We start from the raw sequence: 25,636 nt of genomic DNA, 5'->3' as shown, positions 1-25,636 counted from the left end.
CAGTACAGTCCCAGTCTACTCAATGTCTCCTCATTAGGCAACTTACTCATATCCCGGAATCAACCTCGTGAACCTCCTCTGCATCCCCTCCAGTACCATTACATCCTCTCTCAAGTAAGGAGACCAAAACTGTACACAGTACTCCAGGTGTAGCCTCACCAGCTGCCTACACAGCTGCCGCATAACCTCCCTATTTTTAAACTCCTTCCATCTAGCAATGAAGGACAATATTCCATTTGCCTTCTTAATTACCTCCTGTACCTGCAAACCAACCTTTTGTGATTCATGCACAAGGACACACATCGCACCGCAGCATGCTACAATTTTTCACCATTTAAATAATAGTCAAATTTTCAGTTATTCCCAACAAAATGGATGACCTCATTTACCAACATTGTACTCCATCCGTCAATGCCTTTCCCACTGACTTAACTTATCTACATCCCTCCGCAGACTTTCAGTGTCCTCTGCACACTTTGCTTTCCCGCTCATTTCAGTGTCATCTGCAAACTTTGACACACGACACTTGGGCCCCAACTCTAAATCATCTATGTAAATTGTAAACAACTGCGGTCCTGACACTGATCCCTGAGGCAAACCACTAGTGACTGATCGTCAACCAGAAAAACATCCATTCATCCTCACTCTTTGCTTTTTGTTAGTTAGCCAATTTTCTATCCATGCTAATAAATTATCCATAATGCATGCACCTTTATCTTACGCAGAAGACTTTGGACGGCACCTTGTCAACTGCCTTCAGGAAATCCAGATACACCACATCCATCGTTGTCCATTGTGCTCATAATGTCCTCAAAGAACTCCAATAAAGGAGGCCATTCAGCCCATCAATTTCATGTCATATCCTATCCATCCTGGCAGTCAATTCCCATAGCCTTGCAAGTTTGTAAATGCCTCTCCAATTTTGAAATCATTCAATGCCTCTGCTTCTACCACACTCATGGACAGCACGTTCCAGGTTATGACTACTTGTTTCACACACAGCCCTTGCACTTCTTGACCTAAAGCTGAAAACTGTGTCCTCTAATCTTTATACGTGGACACGGTTTGTCATAATCCTGAACATTTCTATCAGGTCTCCCATCAATCTCCTCTGTTCCAAAGAGAACAATCCAGCTTTGCCAAACTCAGTTTGTAACTAAAATCCATCAACCCTGAAACCATTCTGGTTAACCTCTTCTGCAATTTTCCTCACCTTTCTTGAAGTGTGGTGACTGGAACTGGACATGATATCCTGCTTCAGTCGAGGGGAAAAGTACCTGACACCCAAATAACTGTCAGAGCCTCTCAGCCATCAATTACTTAGGTGCTACTCAATGATGAATCCGTAAAAAAACACCAGAAGTAGTTTCATTTCATGTACCAATCAGAGTCATGAACAGATAGTTGTGACAGGAAGAAAGAGACCTCTGCTGCATTTGGCGATAATAACTAATTGAGGATACTTTATGAATCAAAAACAGACACCCAGGAAGTCTCACCAGGAAGTCATTTGATCACTAAGCAGAGGCTAAAATCCATCTCGTTTTCCCACTGATAAACCCTGTCTCATTCCCTGCCCTTCCCCACATAAACCTGATCTCAGTCTCTTCCCCAAACCCCACCCCGCAAAAAACCCCACCTCACCCTCAGATTAACCCTGTCTCATTCTCTCCTCCTCTGCAATAAAACCCCACCTTGCCCCCAGATAAACATCATGTCACCTATGAGCCCAATCAAGACAAGTCAAGATCCACCTGGAACTATTGATCATCTAAAGTCCCACAATTCTTTATGTCCTCTGAATCCTTCACCTAGATTCATTAATAAAAAGTAATAAACAGAAAATAACTGCCAACATCAATTCCAGTCAGTTCTCAATGCTTCATTTATGACCATTGTTACCAGAAACTCTAACCTTTAAGAGAAGTCTCTGTGTACCGTACACAATCAAAAGCTTTCACAATTCAGGGCAGACAATTTCTAGTTTCTCTCATCTTGTTGACTTCTTTCAAAATTGTCATCAAGTTATTCATGCCACTCACTGTGTTAAACAGATTGATCAGTTTTTGTACTTTTGATCTATTAGTCCCATTAGTTGGGTAAAGGCCGATATAACCTTTAACCACATCAACACCAAAGCGTTGCCCACTATCAAAGCTTCATCAAGCGCTTGCAAACCAGAAAACAAAAACAATAATTTATTTCCTCATACTCACTAAAATCATTTGGAAACTGCTTTGAATTGAAGAATCCAAACTGCGAGTATCCAATTTATTCTTTCTCATCCCACTGACCTTGAGTTCTTGAATAAATCTGTAAATAATGTAGGGTAGTGGAAATAGTTGTGTACATATATAGATATAAAATAACTATGATTACTATCAAACCTCAACATTATAAACTCAACGAAGATTGAAGTGGATTCACCATAAAAGGACATACAGATCATTAAAGTATCATGATTGGAAAATAATCAAAAAGGCTGACTGGAATGCCATCATGCATAATCACGAGAACAAGAATCCAGGTGAAGCCATGCTTCAGCTAGACCACATTAGCAGTTCCAGAACAGTTCTGGATATCAAATTTCAGAAAGGTATACTAGACTTAGTGGGAGCACAGTATAGGTTCATGAGAATAGTAAAGATTTAAGTTACAGTCAGAAAATATGAACAGAAAGATAGTTTTGCTTGTTCTGTTCTATTTCCACTTGCTGGGGAATCTAGGAACGTAGTCTTAAAAGTTACACCTAAACCCTCAAAAAATTTGAAACAATTTCTACGTGCACAGGTTTTTTATTAATGCCAATGACTACCCTGCAAACTGCAACTGGTGCTTAAATCATGTGTTAATTTCAAAGTTCGGTTTTGGCGATGCTTACTGGTTGAAGGTATCAAAGGATGGGGAGAAAGGTGAATATATGGAGTGAGTTTTCAGAACGCCCAGGATTGCACTGAATGACACAACAGGCCAAGAGCTGAACTGCCTCCTCCCATTCATTTGATCCTTTGACTGCCTTCCTTGAACCAGGAAAAAAAATGCTGAAACAGAGAGTGCAGAAAAAAAACTAAAAATGAAAATAAAACAAAGGGAACATGAGAAAATATTACCAAGTACCATAGATGGAAGTCTTTCAAAAAAAAAAAATCAAAAACTAAACATATAGTCAAATGGAAAGGCACGAATGATTAAAGATTAAATAAAATATCTTCTTATGGAGACAGAAGACCTGGTTGGGATCCACTTTGCATCCACCTACCATATAGAATAGCATCAAAGTTGCAACAAAATAGAAAGTCATAAGAAATTTAAGGAAAGACAGATAAAAAGGAGGTACTTAAAAGCTGGCAGCTCTCAAAATAGAAAAAAACACAAAGTTTAGAAGGAATGGCCCTTGGTGGGAGTGGCCAGGTGGCTAAGTGTGGCAGGGAAAGAGAGAATGAGAAATAACAAGAGAATCCAATCATACTCTCAAAGGACGTTACAGACATAACAGCATTAAATCATGGACAATAATTTAGAATTGACAGCCAAATTCATCTTCCCCCTACCCTCAAGGTTCAAGAGGACAACCTTAGCTCGTACCTTATGTTGCAGCTGAAATGAGCCAAGCAGCAAACCTGGAGCTTTCCAGATGCACCCTGACTCAATAGACATTCAATAACTAAATACCCATAAAGCTGATCAGAGCACAGATGATTGAAAACATCAAACCCAACATGCAAGTGATAGCATTTTAATCCTATGGATACATCTTTCCTAAAATACGTCACCTAAATCTCCATGCTTTCACGCTTAGCCACTCCATAATGACAGTGTGTTTGAATGCCTGTGCACAACTCACACTATGCATCAAGTAATAGATATTGCAGCGGTACAGACATTATACACCCCACACACAGACTCACACTGAATGGTGCAGCTGCACAGATTATACACCGCACGCGCGCGCACATACACACAGGATGGTGCAGTGGTACAGACATTACACACCTCATACACACTGGATGGTGTAGTACAGACAATATGCCACACACACGGGAATAGGAAGTGGTATAAACAATATGGCACACACACTGGATGGTGCAGTGGTACAGGCATTATACACCACACATATTGTCTGTACTACACCATCCAATGTGCCACACACTGGACGGCGAAATGGTATAAACAATACGCCACACACACTGGAATGTGAAGTGATACAGACAATAAGCCACACATACTGGACGGTGAAGTGGTACAGACAATAAGCTACACACACCCTGGATGGTGCAGTAGTGCTGACAATACACCACACGCACACTAGATGGTGCAATGGAATGAAACATATTTCACTAAGCATCGTCACTTCAGTCAGAACATTGTAGATGCAAGATTCATTCCATCTAAGTAGATATTCCATGTCAGCATGAAAATACTCTGTGTAGAGCTGGATGAACACAGCAGGCAAGTAGCATCAGAGGAGCAGGAAGGCTGACGTTTCAGGCCTAGGCCCGAAACGTCAGCCTTCCTGCTTGGCCTGCTGTGTTCATCCAGCTCTACACCTTGTTATCTCAGATTCTCCAGCATCTGCAGTTCCTACTATCTCTGAAAATACTCTAATCACTTTAATGACAATTTGCTTTACATGAGGCCTACAGCCCAAGTAAGTCTGTTCAAATGGACTTTGAAAACCTTAGTATAATTCACAAAACAGCAAAAAGCTGTACAAAGTTAGCAACAATTAAAACACATCAATCAGTTAATATCTAATTTTCACGTGTAGGACCTTGTTCTGCACAAAACAGCACTGTCTGCTTATTTTTTAACATCAACCTCTCTAGTTTCTGTATTTTTGTTTGGTAGGTATGTGATAACTGGAATGGCTAGAATCTTCAGGAAGGTGACATACTGCCTGTCTTCTTGAATATAATGTCCTGCTGAGCCATTCTGCTTTGTGAAGGGTCAGCCTTGATGTGTGGGGGACTAGAGCCAGCCCAGTCAAGGCACCATTAGAATTCTTACAACAATCCACTACGACTTGAATTAAAAAGGAACTCAAATTTAAAATGAATTCAGATTTTCAAGTTGTAATAGCAGTATGTGAACTGACAACCTCTGCATAACATGTCCAGTCACAAGCTACCACACTCCTTCCAAAGTTCCAGAGACCTGATAGTGCACAAGTCCTTTTTGACGTACCCAGAATGAAATCACCCACGAATATCAGAGGCTCAAGGCTCCTAAATACTAAGAAACTAACAGTTTACCAGTAGCAAGCCAAGCACAGTGAGGAAACAGGCTGGAAAAAGGAGAACACCTGAGCAAACATTCAGAAAGATTAAAGAGGGCAATTCACAGCAACATCAACTTGCTTTCCCATCGTGCAGTCACTCACTTGACCAGAACAAAGAATAAAGCACATTTATTCAAATTTATACACAGGAATTAGGAGATCTAGGCCATTCTGCCTCTCAAGCCTATTCTCAATTTGAAAAGATCATAGCTTGTCTCATTGTGGCCTCACTGTCTATCTGCTTTGATCTTTGACTCCATTGTGAATCAAAATTTAACTTAACTCTGCCTTAACAATATTCAGTAAATCTGCCTCCACAGCTCACAGACATTATCCTCAGACTGGAAAAATATCTCCTCAGCTGAATCGTAAATGAGAGGCACTATTTCTGAACCGTGATCCCTAATTTTAATCTCTCCATTTCTTTAAAAGGGAAACATCCCTTCAACATTCATCTTGTCAAGGCTCCTCAGGATTTTACATAGGTTCAGCAACATCATCTCTCATTCTTCCAAACTCCAATGGATACAAATCAAATCACATAAGTAAACCGTTTCAACCCAGGAATCAGTCAACTGAACCTTCTCTAAACTGCTTCTATGCAATTGTGTCCTCTCTTAAATAAGGAGACCAAACTGTACTCTACATGTGGATAAATGTGAGGTGCTGCATTTTGGTACAACAAACAAGGGTAGGGCTTAAACAATTATTGGTAGGGCCTTGGACAGTGTTATAGAACAGAGGGGCGTAGGTGTTCAGGTCCATAATTCTTTGAAGTTTGCACCACATATGGACAGTATGGTTAAAAAGGTATTTGGCACGCTTGCTTTCATTGCTCAGTCCTTTCAGTATAGGAGTTGGGAAGTCATGGTGAGATCGTATAGGACACTGGTGAGCCCTCTTCTGGAATACTGTGTCCAGTTCTGGGTCACCCAGTTATAGGAAGGATACTATTAAACTGGAGAGGGTTCAGAACAGATTAACCAGAATGTTGCTGGGTATGGAGGATCTGAGTTATAAAGAAATCCTGGATAGGCTGGGACTTTTTTCAATGGAGCGTAGGAGGTTGAGAGGCAACCTTACAGAAGTTTATAAAATAATGAGGGGTATAGATAGAGTTAATGATAATTATCTTTGCCTAGGATGGGGGATTTCAAAACAAGGGGGCACATTTTTAAGATGAGAGGAGAGAGATTTAAAAAAGACATATGGAGCAAAGTTTTTACACAGAGGGTGGCTTGTGTGTGGAATGAACTTCTGGAGGAAGTGGTGTATGCGGGTACAATACAATGTTTAAAATCACATGAATAGGAAAGGTTTGGAGTAATATGGGCCAGAAGCAGGCAGTTGGGACTAGCTTAGTTTGGAATTATGTTCGGCAAGGTCTGGTTGGACCAAAAGGGTCTGGTTCTGTGCTGTATGACTCTATGTGTTCTCACCAATGACTCGTATAATCATAGCAAAAACTTACCTATTTTTAACATTCCATTCTTGTTGCAATAAACACCAACATTCTAATTGCTTTTTTAATCCCTTACTGTACTCACATTTGTGCTGCACCAGGACAACCAGATCCCTCTGTACCTTTGCAACCTCACACACACACTTACAGAGAAGCTAGGAAAACATATGGGGGAGAAAGGAGTTGAAAGGAGAGGAAGAAGGGTGGAAACGATCTCGAATGGAGCATAAAATCTGGTCTGGGTCTACTGGGTTGAACAGTCAGTTTCTATGCCATAGTATCTATGCAGGTGAAATGATGTTTGGAAAAGCTGGTGTTATTTGCGGATACTACTTATAACCTTGATGCGGTAAAATCAAGGGATGGGATATTTTTGGATTTTCAGAAGGCTTTTGAGGAGGTCCCAAGCAGGAAGTCAATAAATAAAACTAGAACATATGGAATTTGAGAGTTGGTTAACAGTCAGAAAACAGAATAGGAATAAACAGATTGTTCTCAGTATGGTAATGTTACTAGTGGGAGATCACAAACATCAGTGTCAGGGCTATAACTGTTCACTAAATTATCAGATGTGAGGACCAATTGTAATAATTCCAAATTTGCTGATGACACCAAACTGGGTGGAAACCTAATTTCAAAGGAGGGTGCAAGGAGGCTTCATGAGGTCTTCAGCATGCTAAGTGAGTGGGCAAGAACTTGGCAGATGGAATATAATGGGAATAAGTGTGAAGTTATCAGCTTTGGTCAGAATATTTCTTAAATGGCGAGAGGCTGGGAAATGTGCATGTTCAACAGGACCTGGATGCTACTATTTATGAAATTACTTTAAACTAGCAAGCAAGTTCAACAAGGAATTAGGCCGACAAATGATATATTGGCCATTACACAAAGGAGATTTCAGTTCAGGAGTAACTTGTCTTGCTACAATCATGAAGAGTCTTGGGGGTACCACATTTGGCGAATTGTGTACAGTTTTAGCCTTGTTACCTAAGGAAGAATATACTTGCCATAAGAGTTTTTAAAAAATTAATTCATTCAGGGGATTCAGGAGAATTTAAAGTCCGCAAAAAATCCTATTGGACTTGAAACATTAACTCGGTTTCACTCTCAACAGATGCTGCCAGACCTGTTGAATCTCTCCAGCATTTTGTTTTATTTCAGGTAACATCCAGGTGTGATTCCCCTCAAGTAGGGGATACAATTATGGCAATGTCAGTGAATGCCAAAGGGCAATGGCTACATTCTCTCTGGTTGGAGATGGCCTGGCATTTGAGAAGTTTAAATATTACTTGCCACATTGCACAATCATCGGTGAACATCCCCAGTTCTGACCTTCTGATGGGGGAAGGTCATTGATGATGCACCTGAAGATGGTTTGGCCTAACACACTACCTGAAGAACTCCAGCAGAGATGATTTGGAGCTGAGGTGGCTGACTTTGAACAACCACAACCAAATCCCCCATCTTCCTATGCGCCAGATATGACTCCAGCAAAGAAGTTTTTGCAATTCCCATTGACTTCAGTTTTGCGAAGTCCCTAAGGTTTTGGACTAGATCTGTAGCTCGGGTTGTGGGTGTTGAGGTTGGTTGGCTCCCCGAGCTGGTTTGTTGTTCTGCAGACGTTTCGTTACTGTGCTTGGTAACATCCTCAGTGCAGCCTCTGATGAAGCATCGATGTGTTTTCCCGCCTGGTTTTTAAACTCTGGGGTCCATCGCGATGGATTGCCTCACTTCCGGGTTTCCTCCGTAGTGGAATGTATATGGGGTTGAGTTCAATGTGTTTATTAATAGCATGCTTCGTGGAGTCCCATGCTTCCAGGAATTCTCGTGCTTGTCTCTGCCTAGCCTGTCCTATGATCTTGGTGTTGTCCCAGTCGAAGTGGTGGTTCTCCTTGTCCATGTGGATTGAGAGGAGTGAGTATTGGTCGTGTCTTTTTGTAGCCAGTTGGCGTTCACGTACTCTTGTTGTTAGTTTCCTTCCTGTTTGTCCGATGTAGTGTTTCTCACAGTCTCTGCAGGGGATCTTGTAGATGACATTGGTCCTGTCCATGGCAGGGAGTGGGTCTTTAGTTCGGGTGAGCACTTGTCATAGGGTTGATGTGGGCTTGTGTGCCACTCTGATGCCTAGCGGTCGTAGGAGTCTTGTGGTGAGTTCTGACGTGTTCCTGATGTAGGACAGTGTGATGAGTGTGTCGGGTCGTGTAGAATCTTTCTGATGCTGTTCCTGTAGGCATCTCCTGACCCAGTTCTTTGGATATCCATTATCCTTGAACACTTTGAAAAGGAGGCCCCTTTTTGCCACAGTTGTTCAAATATAGCCTGGATGTCAAACCAGTGATCTCACTTCTGGAATTCAGCACTTTTGGTCATGTTTGTACCAAGGTTATGATGAGGTCAGGACCGAGTGGCCTTGGCAAAATCCAAACTGAGGGTCACTGAACAGGCTATTGCTAAGTAAGTGCTGTTCAATAGCATTGTCGGTGGCCCCTTTATGAGCTTACCCATTATCTAGGAAAGACTAATCGAGCAACTGAAGGGCAGTAATTGGTCGGGCTGGATTTGTTATGCTGCGTACAGTATATAACTAGACATTGTCGGGTAGATGCCAGTGTTGTAATTGGACTGGAACAGCCTGGCTACGGGCGCGACAAGTTCTGCAGCACACATTTCAGTATTATTGCTATAATGTTGACAAGGCCTGAAGCCTTTGCAGTATCCAGTACCTCTACCTGTTCTTTGATTCAAGAGTGAATCTAATTGGCTGAAGACTGGCATCTATGAAGCTAAGGATCTTCGGAGAAGACTGCAACAGAGGTTTGCCAGATGAGTCCCCGGTAAGGGGGATTGTGTTATGAAGAGACTTGGAAAAAACAGGTCTGTATTCCTTCGAGTCTCGTAGAATGAGGGGTGACCTCACAAATTTGCAAAATTCTTGCAGGAAGGACACAAGATTTTCCCTGGCTGATTGACCTAAAATTGAGGGATACAATCTCAGAATTAAGGGCCATTTAGGACTGAGGTGAAGAGAAATTCCTTCACTCAGAGGGTGGTGAATCTTTGAAAGCCTTTAGCCCAGAGGGCTGTGGAATCTCTATCACTGAGCAGTTTAAGTTAGGAATTGATAAATTTCTGAAGGCTAACAAAAGCAAAAGGACATTGAGGTAGCACAGGAAAGTGGCATTGAGTTAGATGATCATATGTGATCTAATTGAGTTGTGCAGCAGATTTAATGCTATGTAAATTGTTTAAATAATATAATCTACTTACCGCGAACATGATGCCGGTTTCATTAATCCGGAATCTCTTTTCTGTAGTAACCTGGTGAGATCCAGACCCATTCTAACCACTGGCTGCTTTCAAAACAAAAAAACGTTAGGAATGCAGTGATCAAAGACAGTCACACGTGGCTTCATTAAAAAGCCGAAACCGTTAACTTACAAAAGCAGCACTTCCCTGAGCCTTGAACAGAAGATGATACTGTCAACGGGGAATACAAAACTCAACTGAATTCAGAAATAAAATGTGGAGTAGGGACTCTGCCATCTGGCCCTCAGGTTACTCCACTAGTCAATCAGACCATTGCAGATTGCTACCTCAGCCTCACCTTCCTGCACTCTTCCCCCATATCCCTTCATTCACAGTGTCAAATCTACCAGGCTAGTCTGACAAGGCTTAGCAAGTGAGCATCTACACAGCTCAAGAGGTACAGAATTGGAAAAATTCACTACCTTGAGAGTGAAGGAAATTTTCCACATCTCAGTCATAAATGTTCAACAGTTTGTTCTGAGACCAAGATCCATGTTCTAAACTCTCCAGAGAGGGGAACCATCCTCTCAGAATTAGGTCTGTAAAGCTCTTTGTGATAGCATTTTGTGATTCATTTAGATCAGCTCTCATCCTTTTAAACTCCACAGAATATAGACCTGATCCACTCAATTGCTCCTCCTCAAACAATCCCTCATTCCGGGAAGCATTCACTAAACTCCCTCACACACAGCACTAAATTTTCTCAGGCAAGGAGATCAAAACTATGCATAGTATTCCGGAAGCAATCTCACCATGGTCCCGTATGAAAATGTAAGGCTTCTTCACTTCTACTCTGATCCTTTTGCAATAAAAGCTAAAGTTCCTTTCGTCATGGAGACCTACAGCACAGAAAAAGGCCAATCAGCCCACTGCATCTGTGCCAGTCAAAAGCAGTCATCTAACTATTCTAAGATAGTAGGAACTGCAGATGCTGGAGAATCCGGACAACAAGGTGCAGGGCTGGATGAACACAGCAGGCCAAGCAGCATCATAGGAGCAGAGAGGCTGACGTTTCGGGCCTAGACCCTTCATCAGAAAAGGGGGAGGGGAAGGGGGTTTTGAAATAAATAGGGAGAGAGTGGGAGGCGGATAGAAGAGGGATAGAGGAGAGGAAACAAACAGGTTGAAGAGGCGGGGATGGAGCCAGGAAAGGCGAGTGTATGTAGGGAGTTAGGAAGGGGATAGGTCAGTCCAGGGAGGACGGACAGGTCAAGGGGGCGGTTTGAGGTTGGTCGGTAGGAGATGGAGGTGCGGCTTGAGGTGGGAGGAGGGGATAGGTGGGAGGAAGAACAGGTTAGGGAGGCAGGGACGAGCTGGACTGGTTTTGAGGCACTCCACTCCCGTACATCTCAGTTGTCCTCGTTTTTCAAGGACCGTAACTTCCCCTCCTCGGTGGTCGAGAACGCCCTCAACCGTGTCTCCCACATCTCCCGCACCTCATCCCTCACACCCCGTCCACGCAATAAAAACCAAAAAAGAATCCCCCTCGTCCTCACGTACCACCCCACCAACCTCCGGATCCAACGCATCATCCTCCGACACTTCCGCCATCTGCAATCCGACCCCACCACCAAAGACATCTTTCCCGCCCCACTCTTATCTGCTTTCCGGAGGGACAACTCTCTCCGTGACTCCCTTGTCCGCTCCACACTCCCCTCCAGCTCCACCACACCCGGCACTTTTCCCTGCAACCGCAGGAAGTGCTACACCTGCCCCCATACCTCCTCCCTCACCCCCATCCCAGGCCCCAAGAAGACTTTCCACATCAAGCAGATGTTCACCTGCACATCTGCCAATGTGGTATACTGCATCCGCTGTGGCTTCCTCTACATCGGGGAAACCAAGCGGAGACTCGGGGACCGCTTTGCAGAACACCTACGCTCGGTTCGCAACAAACAACTGCACCTCCCAGTCGCGAACCATTTCAACTCCCCCTCCCGTTCCTCAGACGACATGTCCATCCTGGGCCTCCTGCAGTGCCACAACGATGCCACCCGAAGGTTGCAGGAACAGCAACTCATATTCCGCTTGGGAACCCTGCAGCCCAATGGTATCAATGTGGATTTCACAAGTTTCAAAATCTCCCCTCCCCCCACCGCATCCCAAAACCAGTCCAGCTCGTCCCTGCCTCCCTAACCTGTTCTTCCTCCCACCTATCCCCTCCTCCCACCTCAAGCCGCACCTCCATCTCCTACCGACCAACCTCATCCCGCCCCCTTGACCTGTCCGTCCTCCCTGGACTGACCTATCCCCTTCCTAACTCCCTACCTACACTCACCTTTCCTGGCTCCATCCCCGCCTCTTCGACCTGTTCGTTTCCTCTCCACCTATCCTCTCCTCTATCCCTCTTCTATCCGCCTCCCACTCTCTCCCTATTTATTTCAAAACCCCCTTCCCCTCCCCCTTTTCTGATGAAGGGTCTAGGCCCAAAACGTCAGCCTCTCTGCTCCTATGATGCTGCTTGGCCTGCTGTGTTCATCCAGCCCTGCACCTTGTTGTCTCATCTAACTATTCTAAGCCCATTTTCCAGCACTTGGCCCATAGCCTTATATACCTTGGCATCGCAATGCACATCTAAAAACTTAAATGTTATGACGGTTTCTGCCTCTACCACTCTTACAGGCATGGAGTTTCAGATTCCCACCACCCGCTGCATCAAAAAGGATTTTCCTCACGTCTCCTCTAAACCTTCTGCCTCTTACCTTAAATCTATACCCCGGTCATTGATTCCTCCATCAAGGGGAAATGTTCCTCCCATTTACCCCATCTATGCCCCTCATAATTTTGCACATCTCAATCATGTCCCCTCTCAGTTTCCTCAGCTCCAAGGAAAACAACACCAGTCTATCCAAATAAAAACCGAAAGAACTGCGGATGCTGTAAATCGGGAACAAAAACAAAGTTGCTGGAAAAGCTCAGCAGGTCTGGCAGCATCTGTAAAGGAGAAAACAGAGTTAACGTTTCAGGTCTGGTGACCCTTCCTCAGTTCTCTGGACCCAAAACGTTAACTCTGTTTTCGAGTTTTAAAAGAAAAGTTTTAAAAGAAGAATCGCAGATATGCGTGGGAAGGGAGAAAAAAAATTGAGTTGAGGTAGAAAGAGATGAGTATCATTGGGCAGGAGCAGACAGCAACGATGGGTCTGTCCAGGCAGTCCTGTTTGTATATTTTAGAAGGAGATAGAAGTGGGCCACATTGGCTTGGGATCTATGAGCTTGAAGGTAGTGGTGGAGTTGGGGTTAGGGGGATGTGTGGTATGGGGGCAGGGGGATAACCAGATGAAATGAGACTAGTGACAGTTGTGCAAACAATGGCCTGGTATTGAATGGTGGGGTCAGGTCCAGGAGGTGATAGGAGGAGAAATCTGAGATTTGGTGTTCAGCCTCCACAATGTAGAGGTCAGTAGACCTTTAGTTTTAAAGTATTTTAAAACCTTTTTTTAAATTTGTTAAAAAGTGAGACACAGGGACAGAATAAAGCAAATAAAGCTATAAGGTTCCATTGTTATGAACAAATAGCAATAAAGCTTACTGAGCAACGTTACAACAGTAATACGATCTTCAATGCCTGTATGACTTATTTCTAAGACCTGGAGTTAACATGTAGTTCATCTGGGCAATATTCAGTGATCAAACACCCCGCAGTGCACATTAAATATTAAATAATATTAAAGCAGATCCCACAGATTTCTGAATGACTCCCCCACTGTTGATAGCATGGGTCATCAAATCTCATTAAAATTTCACTTTAATTGATCCAACTTTGAACCTCCCTCTCACAAGCAACTCTGTCATGGCCAACTCCTGTTCTAGGCAATCACCCTCCTTTCCTGGATCTTCTCGTACTCATTCATAAGTAAAATTCTAGCCCTCAATGTCTAATTTCACACAGCCAGTTCTTCCCCTGAGCTTGAATCCTACTTTGATCAACTAGGAAGCATTGGTAATTGGAGGGACCATTTGTGTCTTTCTACACAAATGAGATAGCTCACATGCGGGCACTGCAAGAGAGAGACCTTAGATAGGAAAAAATTACTGCAGATGATAGAATCTGTGCTGGATCTTAGTGGACATGTTCACTAGTCATTTAAAATAGTGGGACAGATAGAGAAAGAGGTTGAGAACACAAATGAAATACTTGCCTTTATTCGCTAAAGCATAGAATTTAAGTACAGGGGAGGTTATGCTGGAACTGAATAAAACGTTGGTTAGGCCACAGCTACAGTATTGTGTGTAGTTCTGGAATCCACATTATAGGAGGAATGTCAAAGCATTAGAGGGGGTACAGAGGAGATTTACCAGGATGTTGCCTGGACTGGAGAATTTCAGTTATAAAGAGAAATTGGATAGACTGGGAACAAAAACAAAGTTGCTGGAAAAGCTCATCAGTTTTAAATTTCCAGTTCGCAGCTCCATCTGCTTCCTCTTCACTATTTACATATCCATGCCCCATCAGGATGGTCTCAGGGGTGTCTGCTTTTTCCCGAAAAAAATGGCCTGAGCTGTCCGGATCTCCTACCACCATCCTCCTCCTCCACCTTGCTGAGCTCATCCTCACTTTAACCAACTTCTCCTTTAACTCGTGTAGAGCTGGAGGAACACAGGAGGCCAGGCAGCATCAGAGGAGTAGGAAAGTCCTGACCCGAAATGTCAACTTTCCTACTCCTCTGATGCTGCCTGGCCTGCTGTGTTCCTCCAGCTCCACAGTGAGTTATCGCTGACTCCAGCATCAGCAGTTCTTACTATCTCCTTTAACTCCTCCCACTTTCTTCAGATCAAAGGGGTGGCCTTGAGTGCTGGTATAGGCCCCAGTTACGCCAGTCTCTTTGTGGGGTACGTGGAACATTATTCCAGTCCCCACCCACAACATTTTTTCTGGAAAGTCAATGATATCATCAATGCTGCCTCCCTCTATCTTCCAGAATTGGAAAAGTCTATCAATTTCACTTCCAATTTACACACCGCGCTCACCTTCACCTGGTCCTTCTCAGACTCCGCCCTTTCCTTCCTCAACGTCTGCTTCCATTTCCAGGGGTAGGCTGGCCACCAACATTCACTACAAATCCACTGTTGCCCACAGTTAACTTGACTATACATCCCCACACCCTGCTTCCTGTAAAGACTCCATTCCCTTCGCCTCCATTGCATCTGTTCTGATGATGCCAAGTTCTACAAAGGGGCCTCCAAAATGTCCACCTTCTTCCTCAACTGAGGATTCCCCACTACTGTGGTTGACAGGGCCCTCAACCACCTCCCATATTTCAGCCCTAACGCCCTCTCTCCCCTCCCACAGTGATCGGATCCCCGTCATCCTCACCTACTCTCCCGTCAGCATTCACATCTACAGGATTGCAAACTGCCATTTCCACCATCTCGAGCAGGATATCACCACCACCACACATATTTTACTCCCCTCCCTTGTCAGCTTTCTGCAGGGACTATTCAATCTGAGATACCCTGATCCACTCCTCCACACAGCACCTTCCCATGCAATCACAGAAGGTAACACCAGCCCATTTATTTCCTCTCTCCTCATTATCCAGACACACTTTCCAGGTGAAGCAATGATTTAAATGCACTTCACTCAATCTAGTCTACTTTATTCACTGCTCCAGTCTTCTGGACACAATATTGAGTTCAATTATTTTAGAGCCTGAACACCTTCTTCCGTGTCATCACACGGATGACACCACAAACAACCCCATTGTTAGCTACTACAAGTTCATTAGGGGCTAGTCATTCTCCTGGGCTGAATTTAACATATTCCTTTGCTTTTCTCTTTCTCTGGGCTCCAATTCCAACTATCTTTTAGGCCTTACCCCTCCCTGCCAAACTTGTTGTGTTTTTTCCAGCAATTTCTGTTTTTGTTAAAAATAAAGATTATTGCTTCCTAGCCAGATAGTTTAAGTAAATTTGGAAAACTGGTCTGGGATTGTAACGAGATAATATCAGTCCTGTCATCTAGGTCATTGATACACATTATTAAATAGCTGAGACCCAGCACTGACCCTTGCTGTTACTGCCTGCAGACCTTAAAATGAGACATTGATTCTGAGAATTTTCTATCCAAAAATGTTATCACATCCTTACAGATCTCAAACTTTTCATAAAAACAAACTACAGCTCTAATAACCTTAGCTTTAGCATCCTCTTCCAACATCTCCAATCGTTTTTCTTCCATTTCCATTTTTCTGATTGATTCCCAAGTAAGAGGGTTACAGTTATTATGTCCAGGTAACAGCCTAAAATATCTGTCCTTTTTGCGATCATAGTAAAATCCAGGTAACTCTGGGGGGAGAAAAGGAAAAATACTGATTACTTAACCACATGAACTGTTTCACTTTGACATCCAAACATTTTTTTTTAATTTCCAGACTCTACTGTGGTGAGGCCCTGAAAAGAAAATTTGTTAGCCTCAATGGGATCACTGAAGAAATGGAAAACTGACAGATTATCAATAAACTCTGTTACAAAGTTTAAGGATCTTCTGTTTTGCAAATAAAAGCTTTAAGTACAAAAGGAAATTACAGCTATTTTACGAATCACTGATCAACTTGTGGCTAGAAATCACATCCAGTTCTGGACACTACAGTGGAGGAAGATTGTCCAGATACTGGCAAGGACACAATAGATTTATTAAAATGGAACGAGGGTGACGGTTTTGGTTATATGGAGAGTCTGGAGAAGCTGAGGTCCTTCTTTGGTGAGTCCAAGTGACCGTCTGTGTGGAGTAAGTACATTCTCCCTGTGTCTGTGTGGGTTTCGTCTGGGTTCTCCACTTTCCTCACACAGTCCAAAGATATACAGGTTAGGTAGATTGGCCATGCTAAATTCCCCATATTGTCCAGGGATGTGCAGGCTAGGTGGATTAGCAATGTGAAATACAGGGATATGGGGATAGGGTTGGGGGGAAATGGGTCTGGGTGGGATGCTGTTCGCACAGCTGATGTGGATTCAATAGGCCGAATGGTCTGTTTCTGCTCCTTAAAAGCTTAGACTTGGTTACTGGCCACTGGTCATCCGGGCTTTTCAGCTTCAACCTGTCTGTGGCCAGGAAAGAAAAACTTGCCCGAGGCGATCAACAATTCCTGCTGCTTTTGAATCTTGTGGGGAACCCCAGTTTCATCTGTGATCAGAGCAGAGAAACAACAGGAGGCATAAAAACAGAAGAAAGAGAGCCAGATCGGTTAGACAATATTGTCTTGGGTCCATCTGCTCATTCCTACAAAGAATCCCTTCCATATTCTATTGCCACATGATTTCTGGACCTCATATGTCCCTGAACTCAACAGTGCATCAATGCTCCTTGCTGATACTTACCTGGTTCCACATCATTAACCATTCTCGAGTCCATTTATGTGTAATTTCAACCGTCACTCTTGACTCAAGTCCAACCCAACTTTTCAATATCCCTTCACCTTCCCATTCTCCTGCTACTGTCCTAGGCTTGACTCCCTCTTGGATAACCTACAACTTCCCTCTGTGCCTCTCTTGGCAATCCCCTAATAGGTTCATCAAAACATTTGGCTCTGACAAACGATGAGCAGCAACCTATTATTCTCTCATTCCTCTCAGAGCTTCTTAAACAAAGATTGCTGGAGTTTATTCCCTTTTCTTCTTGTCCATTCACCTGACAGACTCTTCGTGGTTGTCAGAGATGATCTGCCTGTATTGCTTGCAAAACAAAGCTTTTCACTGTACTTAGGTTACACATGACTACAATAAATCAAATCAAAGAGTGGACATGGTGAAGATGTTTCCACTAATGGGTGAGACCAGAATCAGAGGGTACAACCTCAGAGTGAAACGATGACCCTTCAGAACTGAGATGAGGAGGAATTTCTTCAGCCAGAGGGTGGTGAGTCTATGGAACTCATTGCCATTGAAGGCTATGGATTCCAAGTCACCGAGTATATTTAAGACAGTGATAGATATATTCTTGATTAGTAAGGGGATCAAGGGTTATGGGAAGAAAGCAGGAGAATGGGGTTGAGAAACATATCAGCTATGATATAATGGCAGAGCAGAATCAATGGGCCGAATGGCCTAATTTTGCACCTATACCTTATAGCTTCACTTCTTAACAGCAACTTATCTCTCAAGCCTCATCCACCCTCAGCCCAACAGCAAGGTAATTTGCCACCAAATGGAGTGCATCCATTCAGCCATCGTTGCCCTACCAGTCCCTTGCCCGAGATCACTGGGCTTAATCCCCTCCACGTTTCTCCTTGGCCTAGCGCTGAAACATCCATTCCTTTTGTTTCTTTCTGAATGCCTGTTCCCAGTTAATCTCATCACCATTGCAGGGGAGACGATGGTCCAGTGGTAATATTGCTGGACCGTTAGTTCAGAGACCCAGATAATGTTCTGGGGACCCAGGTTCAAATCCCACCACGGCGGAGAAATTTGATGGTGAAGTTTGAATTCAATAAAAATATCTGGAATTAAGAATCTAATGATGACCATGAATTCATTGCCAATTGTCAGAAAAACTCATCTCGTTCATTATTGTCCTTTAGGGAAGGAAACTGTCATCCCTACCTGGTCTGGTCTGCATGTAACTCCAGACCTACAGCAATTTGGCCGACTCTGAATTGTCCTGGACAATTAGGGATGGGCAATAAATGCTGCATAGCCAGAGATCCCTCATCGCATTAATGAATAAAGGATTACCTTGGAATGCCACAATAGCATGGATTCAGCCCCCTCCTGTTTCTCATCCATTTTCTGCTTCTCAGCAAACATCCAAAGCACAGAGTTAGTTTGCACATGTACATTAACATCACCTAGCTCAATCCCTCCACTGTTGTTACCATATCAAACTCCCTAACTGACACAGAGTACTGGATAATCAGAATATTGGGAACTGAGAATATTATTGATTCTAAACTCCATTTCCTAGCAATTGGCTTCATTCCATTTCCTGGCAACAGTCCTAGACTGAGCCATCTGTTGGAAAAATAATGTTATGTTTAATCCAATTTACAATCACTATGATTGCCTATATTTCACAATTGTAACATTGCCCAACTTCCCGCACAAGCTCCCAATCTTTGTTCAGTTTCTGTCGAAACCTCATTCACGTCTTTATACCAAGAATGAACTTTTCCATAGGACTCTTCACGGTATCCAACGCTCTAAACTCTGAAACTTGAGGGCATCCAAAACTCTGCCACCATGTCTTAACTCTCAACCTGTACACTGTCATCCATGTTCATTCATCTACAAAGGCTTTCAATCAGCAACATCTCAATTTTAAAATTGTCTTCCCTGTTTCCAAAGCAATCCATGGTCTCATTCCTCTCTATCTCGATCTCCCTCAGTCCCACAAGTTTCCAAGATATCTGGGCCATCTAGGTCTGGTCTCTTAAAATTGGAAGTCCAACAGATTTATTTTAAATCACAAGCTTTTGAAGCGCTGCTCCTTCGTCAGGTGAAGTGGAGGGAAGAACACAGGCACAGAATTTTTACGCAGAGAGTAAATGGTAAGATAAATCCCAGGTAATTAACATCGTCAAAAGATAAATACAAATGCTTGCTATTCAGCCTATTGACACCCCACTCACACCATTTGCATTTATCTTTTGATACCCTTAATTATCTGGAATTATCTTACCATTATCCCTCTGCAAAAAAATTCTGTGCTTGTGTGCTTCCCTCCACTTTACCTGATGAAGGAGCAGCGCTCTGAAAATTTGTGGTTTCAAATAAACCAGCTGGACTACAGTATTGTGTGACTTCTGACTTTGTCTACTCCAGTCCAACATCAAAATCTCCACATCTTAAAATGGAGGTATTAATCACTCCACCTTTTGCTAGTCATTGCTTCAATTACTGAAGCTCTGGAATACCCTCTCTCTATTTCATTTCTACCTTTTAGACAATTCTTAAAATCTTTCACCAAGAGGTTTGATCATCTGGCCAAATATCTCATGATGTAGTTGATTGCCATATTTTTCATAGAAACAGAAAATAGAAGCAGGACCACGCCATTCAGGCTTTGAGACTGCTTTGCCATTTCAGTTTATTCATGGTTGATCATCCAATTCAGTACCTGGTTCCTGCTTTTTCTCCATACCCTTTTGATTCCTTTAGCCCTAAGAACTATATCTAACTCTTTCTTGAATGCATTCAATGCTGTGGCCTCATCTGCTTTCTGTGGCAGAAATTTCAGGCTCACTACTCCGTCTGAGTGAAGAAGTTTCTTCTCATCTCAGTCCTAAATAGCTTAACCCGTATCATTAGACTGACTCCTGGTGCTGGAAACGGAGGTCATCGGGAACAGCCTTCCTGCATTAAAGGCCTAATATAAATTTAAAAAGTTAACAAAGCAGAGAAGGAAAACAGCAAATTCTAAAATCATGAACATTTTCAATAAAGTAAAGTGAGAAGAATTGTTTCCAGGGACAAAAAAGGGCAGTAACCAAAGGATTTATGACAACTGGAAAAAGAACCAGGAGACACAAGAGGGGGGACAAAAGCTGCTGTGTTCAACAGAGGTTGGGTGGTAGAAGGCTGTGGAAATAAATAGATTGGTCAATCAGTGGCAGATGGAATTTAATTCTGATAAATGGGGGGGAACATGTGACATAAATACTTGATATATGAAGAAAACAGTTAAAGTAGAAATTAAACATTGCTCCCAAGATATTGTACAATTTATATCAAGGGAAGAGGATAACCAGGGAAAGAGTAGGGATTATTAGGGATTTCTACATGAAAATGCACAACATTGGTAGAATGTTAAATAAGCATGTCACATCTGACTTTACTTGGGAGAAGAAAGATACAGTACAGAATTCAAGAAATGATCTGTGAAGCTCTTGAGCAGATTGATACAAGAAGTGAGAAGATATTGATGGCTTTGGCAGATTTAAAAAATGGACAAATCCCCAAATCCAGATGAGTTGCATCCCAAGCTGAAAGATGAGGAAAGAAACGAAGGGGCCTGGACCCAAATCTTTAAATCGTCTGTGGCCACAGGGGAGGTGCTAGAGGGCTAGGGAACAGTTAATTGTGTACCACCCTTTTTATAAGGTGATACAGATAGATCAGAGAACTATAGCCTGATAAGTCTAACATCAGCTGTAGGTAAACTGCTGGCTAAAAGAGTGAAGGGAGAAAATTAATCTCCACTTAAAAGGCAAGATTTGATCAGGGATAGTCAGCATAGCTTTGTCAGAGGCAAGTCATGCCTCACAAATTTGTGGCATGTTTCAAGGAGGTGACAAGTGTGTAGACGAGGGTAGAGCAGCTGATATAGTTGGTTTAAGGTTCTCGTAAAGATTTGTAGCTTGGGTTGTGGATGAGGTTGCTGGCTAGCTCGCCGAGCTGGTCTGTTTATCGTACAGACGTTTCGTTACCATGCTAGGTATCATCATCAGTGCGGCCTCTGATGAAGCGATGTTGCTCTACTCCGCTTGGAATTTATATGATTCAGTCTGTTAAGTTAGGTTCTGTCATTTCTGGTTCTATTTTGCATGCATATAAATCATATAAATTCCAAGCATGGTGTCAAAACATCTGTACGATAACCAGCCAGCTCGGTGAGCAAGCCAACAACCTTGCGTAGTTTATATGGATTTCACCAAGGCCTTCAACAAGGTGCCACGTGGGAAACTGATAAAGAAGCTCATAGGATCCAGGGTAATTTAGCAAGTTGGATCCAAAATTGGCCTACTGGCGGAAACAGAGGTTGGTAGTAGAAGGCTGTTTTGTGTGACTGGAGCCGGTGTGAGAAAAGGTCACCTGTAGTGAAAAATAATTGATTTCATTATGGATCTCTATGCAGGCTGATTTGAAATGCTCCATAACCTATGAAGTAACGATCAAGCAAAATCAATAATCCTGTTTATGCCAGCCATGTAAACTCAAAGTTAAAGGAACAAAGTCACAAAGTGGAGTAATTTATGACAACAGCTATAGTCAGGTTAATAATGGCATCATTGTTAACCTTGCATCATTGTTAACCTTGCAGAGAATAAATAGTGCTCAACCACCACCTACAAGCTCCCCCCACAAGCCACTCACCAACCTAACTTGGAAACATTTTGTTGTTCCTTCACTGTCGCTGAGTCATAATCCTGGAATTCCTTCTTAACGACATTGTGGGTCAACCTACAGCAAGTGGACCACAGCGGTTCAAGAAGGCAGCTCACCACCACCTTCTCAAGGGCAACCAGGGACAGACAATAAAATGCTGGCCAAACTAGCAATGCCCACAGGAAAACAAAAGGATCTTTTTGAGGTGTACAAAATTTTGAGGAATGTAGGGCAGTTAGAAATTAATTTTTGCTCTTAGGTTAGTTACCAGAAGGCACTGATTTAAGCTTATGGACAGGAGATTTAAGGGGGTTTAAAGAGAAATCCTTTCACCCAGAAGGTGGTGGTATCTGGAACTCAACTCCTGAAAGGAATGTAGAGGTGAGAACAATCATAATATTAAAGGCCTATTTAGATGAATACTTAAAACTTCATTGCATGGGATTAGAGTAGATAGATGCCTGACATAATGGGCTGAAGGGCCTCTTTCCATGCTGCAATACTATATGACTTTATATCTTTGACCAGACTTCAGGTCACCTATACATATGTCACTCCAAGTGACAGTTCTTATCATAATGCTCCTCCTGTATTTTGTAATTATACAATGCAATCTAAATATTAGGCAAGGTTGTGGTTTGCCAGGGCCCTGTTGAGGTTATAATTCTCAAAGTGGTCTGAAATTAGCCCTTGCTGCTTCCTGTGTATTTTGTCAAAGTACTTTCCAATTTTAGTTAATTGAGAAGATATAGCAAATGAGATTCCCCATGAAGCCAGAAAATGGATGCCCTGTTTCAACAGATCCTTCTATCACTATGCCAACAGAATTATTCACAAGTTGTACACTGGAAAACTACAAAATATTTCTGGTTAATCGGTTATCTAAAAATTCAATACTTTAGCTCTTCTTTCCTACTCATATGTATCTTACATTGCTTGACACAGTGTTTTTCTTTCAATGCAACAAATGATGTTGAATTATCAGGAAGCGACAGTGTTATTACTTAATATGATCCGAAGGAATGCCTGAGACCTAATGGAATGAGAGACCAGTTAATCAATACATTAATGAACAGTTAATTGGATTTGAATCAGTTGAGAGCTAGTAGTTTACTAGAATGTGGCTAACTGAAATAAAGCTCTCATATATAAGTCTCCATTTGGACTCCGTTTGAATACAATTTTCTTTTGCAGTGTAACAACACAAAATGTTGCCAAAGATGGAAGTACTTGCCTGGCACATCAGGAGACACTGAAGTACTGTTAGTTGATTCAGGTGCCGAATTATTCTGTTCATTTAAACCACTCTCTGATGCATCAGGATCAGGTCTCTGGTTCCTAAACATCACAACAAATTTAGGAAATCAAATATTAAGAGACATGTCTTTACAGAATTACTTCAAAAATCTGCAACTTTGTAACTATTTTAACACATTAAACAAATGGTTAAACTGAAAATAAACAATAGTATCTACAAATACCCTTTCTTCAAGTAAATGCTAACTTGATAGGACAGAAAACAAACTATATCATAAGGCAATAAGTCTTCTAATCTCACATACAAAAATTTTCAGATGTTTGGAAATAGGCACTTTGGACAATGGAGCCCCTATAAATAAGTCAATGTCCAAAACCTTTTATTAGCAGTAAGTCATGTTTCAAACTCAACACATCGAGTTTGAGGAACAACTGAAAAACAGGAGAAGAAAATAGAGTACTTCCCCAACATACACCTCAGGCAGCATCACTGAAGATACAGTACCCAAGAATACTGTGTGTGCTTGTCAGCTCTAAGAGTAAATCAGGCAGTCCTATTTCTGAAGAAGGGTTCTAGGCCCGAAACGTCAGCCTTCCTGCTCCTCTGATGCTGCTTGACCTGCTGTGTTCATCCAGCTCTACACCTTGTTATCTCAGATTCTCCAGCATCTGCAGTTCTTATTATCTCAGTCCTATTCCCTTTCTTTTTCCCCTATAATCTGAATTCCTTATAGATAATCATTGAATTCCTTTTCACATTCACAACTGACTCTGCCTCCATGTAGTCCACGAGGAGATCATTCAGCCTATTATGCATGTGCCTGCTCTGTGGGAGAACAGAACATTAGTTCCAGTTTTCTATTTGTTTTCCTATACCCCACATTTTTTTTCTTCAGTATGTATCCAGTTCTTATTTCAAAGGAACCCGACTGACCCAGACCTTTTAGGTATTGGAATAAACACTTAAAAGGTCCAGGGAAGTCCTTCTTCAGAAATCTGGGGTCTAGGCCCGAAACGTCAGCCTTCCTGCTCCTCTCATGCTGCCCAATGGAGCCTGTATGCATTTCCTTCTCTGAAATGTTTACCTTTTGGCTAAAAATGCTCCAAATGAATCTTAGCTGTGTTCATCCAGCTCTACACCTTGTTATCTCAGATTCTCCAGCTTCTGCAGTTCCTACTATTTCAGAAAACTGGGACTAATTGTTCTGTTCTCCCACAGCGCAGGTACGTGCATAATAGGCTGAATGATCTCCTTGTGGACTACATAATTCTCAGAAAATAATAAATTGTGGCAGGCAAGGGCAGCCAAATGGAATGTGTGTTCTGTTGCACATGGGGAATCATGGACCCTACCAGCATCCTACATGACTTCTAATGCAAGAAGTGCTCCCAAGTGCACAAGCATGAGCTTGAGGATTCGGAGCTGCAGCTGGAGACACTGTGGCACATCTATGAGGCTGACAGACATGTGGATAGTATTACTAGAGAGGTGGCGACACTGCATCTGAAGGGACTAGGAAAAGAAAAGGGAATGAGCGACCACCAGGCAGTGAGGAAGAATCAAGCAGGCAGTGCAGGAGTCCTTTGCGGTCTCGCTCTCAAATTGATCACATTCTGGAAGCTGAGGAAGGTATTAGTACCTCAAGAGGGTGCAATCAGTGTTCAGGATTCTAGCACCACAAGCAGCCTGACTGTAGAGGAGGGGAGGAAGAAAGCAGGAGTGATAGTGATAGGGAATTCACTAGATAGAGGAACCAACAGGCATTTTGTGGCTACAGATGCAACTCCAGAACAGTGTGTTAATTTCTTGGTGCCAGGGTCAGGATATACTGAGAAGTGGCAGGGTATCCTGAAGGTGGAGGGTGATAAGACAGAAGTTGTCAGTACATATTGGTATCAACAATGTAGATAGAATAAGGGATGGGGTCTTGCATCAAGAGTTCAGAGAGCTAGGCAGTAGAATGAAGAACAGGACCTCAAAGGTTGTAATCTAAGGATTACTGCCATTGCCACAGACTATCGAGCACAAAAATAGGAGAATAGTGCTGATAAATGCATGGCTCAAGAATTGGTGCAGGAGGGAGGGTTTTAGTTTGCTGGATCACTGGGATCTTTTCTGGAAAAAGTTTGACCTCTGCAAGCAGGATGGCCTGCACCTGAACAAGAATGGGACCAACATCCTTACAGGAGGTTTGCTAGTGCCGTTGGGAGGAATTTAAACTCATTCAGCGAGGCAGAGATCAGGGTGCATTACTTCAAGAGAAATAGAGCATAACTCAGGCAGATGGAGATCA

At 42.7% G+C, this 25,636-nt stretch overlaps 1 protein-coding gene across 8 annotated transcripts in view; it reads right to left on the bottom strand.

The window, feature by feature from the left end:
* The window catches only part of wdr21 (WD repeat domain 21), an 87,906-nt gene that overhangs the window by 43,584 nt on the left and 18,686 nt on the right, over positions 1-25,636 (bottom strand). For 7 of the 8 annotated variants that reach the window (XM_048599736.1, XM_048599742.1, XM_048599743.1 and 4 more), the window contains exons 3-6: positions 23,320-23,423; positions 16,177-16,331; positions 10,008-10,093; positions 2,217-2,313 (exon numbers count right to left, since the gene is read on the bottom strand). In XM_048599736.1, the coding sequence (XP_048455693.1) occupies positions 2,217-2,313; positions 10,008-10,093; positions 16,177-16,331; positions 23,320-23,423 (442 nt within the window). The remainder of the gene's footprint in view (positions 1-2,216; positions 2,314-10,007; positions 10,094-16,176; positions 16,332-23,319; positions 23,424-25,636) is intronic. The other variant, XM_048599741.1, reaches the window with a different exon arrangement.

Source organism: Rhincodon typus, chromosome 8 (assembly GCF_021869965.1).
Source record: "Rhincodon typus isolate 14 chromosome 8, sRhiTyp1.1, whole genome shotgun sequence".
NCBI classification, from domain to species: Eukaryota; Metazoa; Chordata; class Chondrichthyes; order Orectolobiformes; family Rhincodontidae; genus Rhincodon; species Rhincodon typus.
The sequence above is the reverse complement of the archived record's forward strand: the minus strand, read 5'-3'. Positions and strand labels throughout refer to the sequence as shown.